Source organism: Pygoscelis adeliae, unplaced genomic scaffold (genome assembly GCF_000699105.1).
Source record: "Pygoscelis adeliae isolate BGI_AS28 unplaced genomic scaffold, ASM69910v1 Scaffold141, whole genome shotgun sequence".
Taxonomy (NCBI): domain Eukaryota; kingdom Metazoa; phylum Chordata; class Aves; order Sphenisciformes; family Spheniscidae; genus Pygoscelis; species Pygoscelis adeliae.
Genome location: NW_008824231.1, coordinates 5,736,636 through 5,744,874, shown reverse-complemented (window position 1 = coordinate 5,744,874; position 8,239 = coordinate 5,736,636). Strand labels below are relative to the sequence as shown.

Here is an 8,239-nt window from a genome sequence, read left to right as displayed (position 1 = left end):
GCTGAAAGAAAGGATAATGCCAAGCCGTATCATATGTTACCCCATTAACAGAATATTCCATTTACCTTCTGGCGGCTTCTGGCCAGCAAACCCTCACTATAAATTGCCAAAGGTCTGTCTTTGACTTCACTAGAGCTTTGCGAGTTTCCATCAGTGGAGAAGATCCACCCCAGTCTTGAAGATGTGCTCCCCTACTGGGATTTCTCTTCTTGAGGCTCAATCCAAAATTGCACAAACTGCTGCCTTAGGAAAAGAAGTATGAAGAACACTATGCTTTTTAGTTTCATTATTTATTCTGATGCAATCTTATTAAGTAGAAAATAGACCAGTGGAGAAATGTAACAAAAAAAAAATCCAATTTCTGCTATACAATGCTTTTTTTGTTGTTGTAATTATTGTTCTGAACTGCTGAATTTTGCAACTTTTCCTCTCCTAACATGTCTTTCCTAAAGGCATATTACACTTCAATCCAATTACAGGCAAAGAATGGAGATTAGCACCAGAAAATATAGAAAAGGAAAATAAGTTACTATTACTATGACAGAATAGCACTGGTCAGCAAATCCGTGCATCATTTTTTTCCAGAAATAATCGAACAATGAACTTTATAGATTAGTTAGGGATATAAGTGATAGCTATGGTTTAATTTAAGAGTTTTGTTACACAGAACTCTAAATGCCAAAATATGGCAAGGACATTTTAATACTGAACTCATAGGAATTACACCAAAAATATTTTTTCATCTTTATCATCATTAATAAAAAGTGTGAATATAAAATATTAATATACTTTACATATTTATCGTACAATATATCAGTCCTTCACACTATTAATTTGATTCATGTTGTGCTGCAACATGTATCAAAAGGTTTAACAAAGAAAAAACATGGCTAATTATGTAAGTTGTGGGTACAGACATTATTTCCACAAGACAAACAGCAACCACAACGTGTCATCTACCTTGAGTTCTACAGTGATATTTGGAAAAAAACCTGCTGCATCCTTTTAGGAAGGATAATAATAATTATAATTAAAAAAATTGCGCAACCTTTGCTTGTAGAGTGAATCTGACTTTCATAAAAAACAGTAAGTCAATACTATGAACTAATTTAGTTCAGCTTGCCTAATTTTCTGGTAAGGCACTATCAAGATACTATGTCTTCATTTAAATGTTATACGGAGTTCTGATCCTTTGCAATTATCAGAAGGAATTTTTGGTCAGGCCTGAGAGTATCATCATTAGACAAGCTTTGGTGCTGCCCTCTCCCCCATTTCAGTCTTTGAACACCTAGTTACTTAACTTCCCAGTTCATTGTACAGCTTCGTGTAGAGAAACTCCTTCCTGGAAAGTCAGGGAAGGGCTGGGGCATCCACAACCCAGCAGTGAGATTATACAGAAAGTGCTTGTTATGTACCGCAGAAGAGAGGAACAGAAAAAACATAAAATATTTCAAAAAATGAAAAACCCTACTCATTCCACTGAGAGTGGAGTGGTTAACTGTAATTAAGAATGGGCATAACATTTTTCAGATGGAAATGCCATTTTAAAGCTAAACTACTTTAAAATTATTTATATTATCGTCATGGCTGGTTCAGAAGAAGGGTCTGAAAAAGTGCAGAGTCTTACAGAGGAAAATACAGATTTGTTTTGTGAGCAGCAGAATGAATGGGATCCAGTTTCTTATGAAGTTGTCTTTTGCAATTCAATTTTGTGTCTAATGTGAGATGAATGCATGGCAATAGACAGAACACCTCTCCTCCACAGGGATTCCCCTAGGTCTTTCTACAACCTTTCCCTCAGCACTTACAGACTCCACTTACTTAATCTGTAACTCAACTTTGCATTTTTACAAAATTTTTAATGAACTTAGCATCTTTGAGTCCTCTAGCTTGCACTCAGATCAGCTGGTTTCAAAACATAATATTGGAGAATACCCAGACATATACACAGGCTGAGAGATTACCTAAGGCTAGCTTTTTTCCCCCTTCTTTTTAAATCAGGCTAAAGCAAAGCAAATAAGAGCAAGCATTTTCTATTTCACCGTTCCTCAACAATTTCACAACAATTAAATTCCTCCTAAGAGGTACAAGAGGTCATAAAAGGATCCTCAGCAAAGGTCCGTTTGCCACTGACCCCAGTGCAATAGAAAGGAGAAGTGTTTTTTTTTCCCCAGACCACTGCATTCCTCTGCCTGTGTGAGACGCGTGCTGGGCCTCCAGCCTCTGCTCAAAGCTCTGCCTCCCTTTCTGCTCCTTTTTGCCTGCAGCAGCGCTCCTGGGAAGGTCACCAGAGGTAAGCCTTTTGACATCCTGCAATTTTTGGATTGTGAAATAGAGCAAAAACACAACCAAAACCATGCTGATCTTCTCAGGGCAATGGCAGTTTCAGGCATAGCTTACACTAAGAAATCTTGGCTTGCCTTAAAAATAAGAAAGGCTCAATCTGATGAGAAAAGACCTTTACTTCCTTTCACATCTGCTCTGGGCAAATTAGATGAGCACACATGTGTCTGCCTTCACTGTCTGTGACAATGTCTGGAACAACCCTTCATCACAATGTGCTGAACACAGTCTGGTCTTAAAGTGAAGTGAAACATGATTTGGGACTTAAATGAAACCGTTTAGAGTGAAGAAAGAACCCAGATAACTCAGTCACTAATTCAATGGGTCTGTTCTCAACTGCCTGCAGTCAGTCTTACCCAGACTCCCCCTTTGAAAAGCTAGATCATTTTTGGGAGGATGCTCTTACAGTCTCTCCTCTTCCCTGATCACCCCTTGATACTTCAATTAGCGAGGAGAAGGATCCCGCAAGCTTTTGCCACCAGCCTGAATTCCAACACAGAATTGCTCTGCAGAAATCATGCACTACATACAAGTAAAGAAGGTTCTGATGTGCTTCTTTATGTTGGCAATAAATCTTGTTTTCTAATTTAAACAAGAAAAAGGCTACGGAAAGAAAAAAGAAGCAATTAGAAGATTACTGATATTTTTAGTCGTAACAGAAGTTCTTCCTTAAACTTTCTGGAAGTAGTGTACAACTTAGAAATCAACAGAAGATTTATATATTGATTTCTGTTACTGAAGAAAGAACTAAGCCTTGATAGGTTTATGAAACTAAGCCTAGACAGGTCTATGAAACAGTGATTTGTTTCTGCAGCACTAATGCTGAAGAATTACTAATACAGAGCTTAAATATCTTGGTTTTTAATTGGGCATGGTAACTAGCCAAGCAAGCAGTGCATGTTTTCCCTCAAGGTGTGCAAGAAAGATGCTCAGATTTAGAAAGCTGCTTATGGTTTTGGGTTTTTTTTTGAATTTGTTTTTTTTTTTTCGTCCTGCCAGGAGCAATCAATGAGTCTTTACAAAACCTTTGAAAAGTAAGGCTTTTGTATTCTGTGGAAGGGGAGAAATCTTTGTCAGATAGTTTAGCAGAAGTCAGGAGAAATAATACTAAACACTTTTATTGCTACATGGCGCCTTCAGCATTCATAGCTTATAAAATTAGCTACCTCACAGGCCATTTGTCTTATTTGCAATGGAAAAGGTTGGAAAAGGACTCAGTTACAATTTATCTCGGGTTTCAAAACATAATGCTGTTTTTCACCGCTCACTTCACATTACTACCAATCATTCCAGATTCAGTGTCTCCTTGTTTTCTACAGATGTTGTTCTGAGATACACTGAGAATATCGGCCCGATGATGGGTATCATAGAAATAAAAGTTGTTAATATTATCTGTACTGATATAGAAAGAAGGAAATATCTAAGAAGTATTTGAATGAAATATTCATTAAACATATCACATTTTGAAAGAGCACTTACTGCTTAGGCAGTGAATACACTGATTTCATTATCAGTTGCATAAATTCTATAACATATTGTAATCTCAATGACTAACAGAAGTTCAAACTTCTGATTTATGGAAAACTCATTTCTTATTTGAAATGATTAGGACTAATTTTAGCATCAAGTTTTCTAAGGAAGAACTTGGATCACAATAGAAGCATTACTTACATTATGAAAAAAAATACAATTTTCCATATTAAAAACTATAGATTGCAAGAAGTGTCATAGAGTGCATTGCCTCTAAATTTCACACTTCTGTGAGCAACATCCTAGGACCTGAAGGTCTGCAGCTAAATGGCAACTTTTTTGATTTTATTGCTCTAGTGTTCCTTACCCATAAAAGAAGAACAGAACAACCTTTTGCAAACAATGGAAGTTATTTAAACAGAGTACCGTCTTCAGTACAAAAACTGTTAACTGTTTCATTACATTCTGTTCCGTTGACAGGGTGCTGTGTAACCTGCAGCTGCAGTATCTGAAGGAAATCTACCACTCAGCTAACGGGCTGATCCCATATCTGTGTCAGATAAAAATCATAGTGCTTATTATTTGTTACCATGGATACCATGAAGATATTGCTGTCCACTAAAGATTACTAGAGGAAGACAACATAATTCTCAGGAACAAGTCCTGTTTTGCCTTCATAAGTTGCTTTTAACCAGCCTGGTTCCACTGATGGATACACTGCAAAAAAAAAAACAGCCAGACAAACGAAACATATTTACAAGAAATTAACACTGTTAAAAGATCCTATATATGGTTTATATATTTATTTAGACCGTACTTATTCAAGAGCAATTGAAAAATCAGGGCAAAACCTGAGAGTTGAAAATGGAATTACGCTCTGTTATCTTGTGGATACAGTTCAGTTTTTTATATTTTTTTATGTAAAAAGAGAATGTAAAATATATCTTACCATTGGAAAATATTGCTCCCTGTGGGAAAGACAGCTCATGACTATGCTCAGCCTTACAGGAATACATGGCTTTTGCTTGTCTGAAAGAAAAAAATACAGGCTTGCGATAAATGAGATAACATGGAAAAACGTATAAAGAAATGAAATTAAGACCTGAGAAGAGTAGGAAGAATCAGTTGCACAAATACAGGATAGTAAGGACTAGTTACACAGTAGCTCAGAGGAGCAGAATTATAGCAGACAATAACTCCAAGCTTATTGGAGTTAACAAGCATGTTACTGCAGAGAAGAGATGAACATCCTACTTAAAGGTTTAAAGAGGTATATAATTTATAACTTTTAAAAGGATTCTTTCATTCTAGTTGAAGTTGTCATTCAAATGAGTACTGAATTGAGCAGATTGCTTGAAGCAAGTGATGGACTGCCTGGAGACAATTCAAAAGTGATCATTAAAGGTCTAAAAACATGACATGTGAGAAAATATAGTTGATCAGTCTACAGAAGAAAATAATACATAGAAGGTAAATATGAGACAAGGAAGGAGAAATCTGTTCTCCAGGAGGACTGCAAAAAGGACTTAAACAGATTTAAATTGCAGCAAGGGAGATTTAGATGTCTGGGGTAGGCTTCAGCTTCAGCCACCTAAATTTAGATTTCTATAAATAACCTACGTGCCTAGTTCCACAGACCCTCCAGGCCTGGCTACTGCTACAGTAGATGCCTACTTGAGAGTGCAACGAATGGCTCACCAGGTTCCACTGCCTGTAGCAAAACCTTCAATGAAACACTTCCTTAAATAATACTTGACATGAAGACACCTGCAGGTAGACAGCTAAGTTTATGTCTCTCAATCTGTAGCGGGAAAACCCATCTATTGGTTAAAACAGTGAAGCACTGTAACTGCCAAGAATTGGAGAATGCCCGAATTGAAGAATTCCCATTACTAAAAATTAATTTAAAAAAAACAAATTAGAAAAAGCCACTACACAGATATCTATAAAAGAACTTGTTAGATATATAATGATTCTATCCCAGGGAAGGAGGACAGATTAGGTCACCTCTTGATATGGCTTCCAGCGCTATGATTCTGCAAAATACAAAACGAAGGATTGAACATGAAGATGGAAATTAGGAGCTCTCTCTAGATTCCTGCGCTTTACCTAATACCTTTCCTTTAATTTATATACTCAAAGCAATTTTTATATGATCTGTCAGTTTTTCTGAGTTTCTTTAAACTTATTGGAAACCCACATTATACCAAATGAAGATGAACTTGTTGACTATTTCACCTTTGTATGATGTGATGGGGCGTTACTGATTCAGCTTTCCTTCCAGCCAGGATTTATCTCAATGACCCAGTATGTGACCTGTGGTGAAGTTTAAAATTTCTAGCATACTTTTTGAGAGGGTGTATATGCAAGTGACATGTAATCTATTTTGTCTTTCCTCCGAAAATAGTGAGATAACAGAGACATAAGTTAGATTAATAATAGTGCCACATCATAAGCATTAGCATAATGCTAATAATAATAAGTCTATTTCATTTTGTGTACTGCCAATGGGGCTCATGGCACTTCAGCTTTGGAGTTCCACGCCCCGGTGGTGAGGTTAAGCAGGGACAGACTTCCTAAAGGGAGCAGAGAGCATCCCTCTACCCTGGTGCCAGTCAGTACTAGCACACCATCATTCACCTGAATCTCTAAAAGGGTATGAGTGGGTGGACATATTCCCACTGTATGTATGAGATTTCCAGAAATGATTTCTCCCTCTGAAGAAAAAGCTCTGAAGCCAATTTATGACTAGACCAAGTGGCGTGTTTTGCCTTCATCTTAAGTGAACAACTGACTCATCAAGGGTTAGACTCTCAGGCTGAGATTTCCAAAGGAGGCCAAGAATTTTGAGTCGTGCCCTCAATATCCAAGGGCACCTTACTTTCAGTATGCTGAAAACATTTCTAACTCTCAGTTCTGTCATTCTGGATACATCCCCACTGCTAACTAGAACAACATGAGCACTGGACCCGTTTGTCTACTTTGCGTTAATGCTTAAGTGTTAGCTTGCTTTCTGGCTGGTGTAGACTGCTCTGTTTAGCTTTTTTCTAAGACAACTCCTTGGTGCCTACTGTTATGAAGAACTTGCCATCTACAGTTGACAAGACAGGTGTGAAGTTTCATTACTCTACATAATACATACAAATTTATACATAATAATCTACATAATATATACTAAAATATACAGAGGGAGATTAGATTACTTTACCGAAGGTCACACATAAACTAGAATTTAATTCTTTAATCTCGAGATCATTTTTCCTCAAAGTCAAAGAGCACTACAGATGTTCTAATTATACTGACCCAGATCGGTAACAGCCTGACAAAACAGCTATTTCCTGTGTGGCATAATCATGGATTTTACACATATAAAACAGTAGAGTAACTGTTAATAATGATTATAGTTGCAATGAACATAAGATAATTGGCAATGAATTTACTAAAGCACAGGGATGATTTTGAACCTGATTTTACACAGTGGTGTGACTATCAAGCCAGTTTCCCATGTTAAGAATGAGATATCTGAGTAATACTGTGACAAAAGACATTTAAGGCAATAATAAAACAGAACAGCAATATTTAAATGTGAGGCAGAATTATTTAAGTTATTCTTGAAATATGACATGCTGGTTTTTAGTGCCCTTAGAAAAAGTTAAGAAAAATAAGTGCAATTTTCTCCTATATTCTGATATGTCAACTAAACTATTCTGTTTTCAGCTTCTAATTTTACCTGATCCAAGTATGTTTACCTTAAAAGTAAAAAGAAGATAAGAAAACACGGACTCTGTGTTATCTGACTTGCTCAGTTTGGGAAAGAGAAAGCTTCCCAGCATTTGACATTTAGACAGATACACAAACAAAAGGTTCAAAGAAGTCAATTTCTCAAAAGCTCATGAATTACAGGATTCTTCCAACCACCTGGCTCCTGACACAGAGTAATTACATCCTAATGTTATTACAAACTGTGAGTGATGCTATAATGAGAGACAGATTCTATGAATATTTACTTATAATTCTGGAGCAATTTTTAAGCCCCTGGTTATTGCCTCCACACTCGATTTGATTACTTAAGTTCTCTTATTAGTTATTACTCACTTCAACCCTATCCAGCTAGAAGCATTAGCAATGAAAAGGGCTTGCAGGTTCTTGGGCATTTTTTTTGTGTGTGATTATGAAAATGGTCATTCTTACTTAACAGTGTTAATGCTCTCCTGCCCAAAAACAAGGTTGTTTGTTAAAAAGCATGTGCTAACATCACCATCATCTATTATGGTTCTCTTCAGATGATGCTAATAATCTGAGTGTGATTCATGTTGTTTAGTGCAGAGAAAAAAGTCAACTTCAGAAAATGGTACCCACATTTCCTAGAAGTTCCTTCTTTCTGTGACTTTACTGGATAGACTCCAGATGAGAAAAAATGCATTTT

The 8,239-nt window shown here is 36.6% G+C and overlaps 1 protein-coding gene across 1 annotated transcript in view; it reads right to left on the bottom strand.

Moving 5' to 3' along the window:
- Positions 1-4,441: 4,441 nt before the first annotated feature.
- The window catches only part of ARHGAP42 (Rho GTPase activating protein 42), a 208,931-nt gene continuing 205,133 nt past the window's right edge, over positions 4,442-8,239 (bottom strand). The window contains exons 23-24 of the mRNA XM_009334879.1: positions 4,763-4,842; positions 4,442-4,530 (exon numbers count right to left, since the gene is read on the bottom strand). Of these exons, the coding sequence (XP_009333154.1) occupies positions 4,442-4,530; positions 4,763-4,842 (169 nt within the window). The remainder of the gene's footprint in view (positions 4,531-4,762; positions 4,843-8,239) is intronic.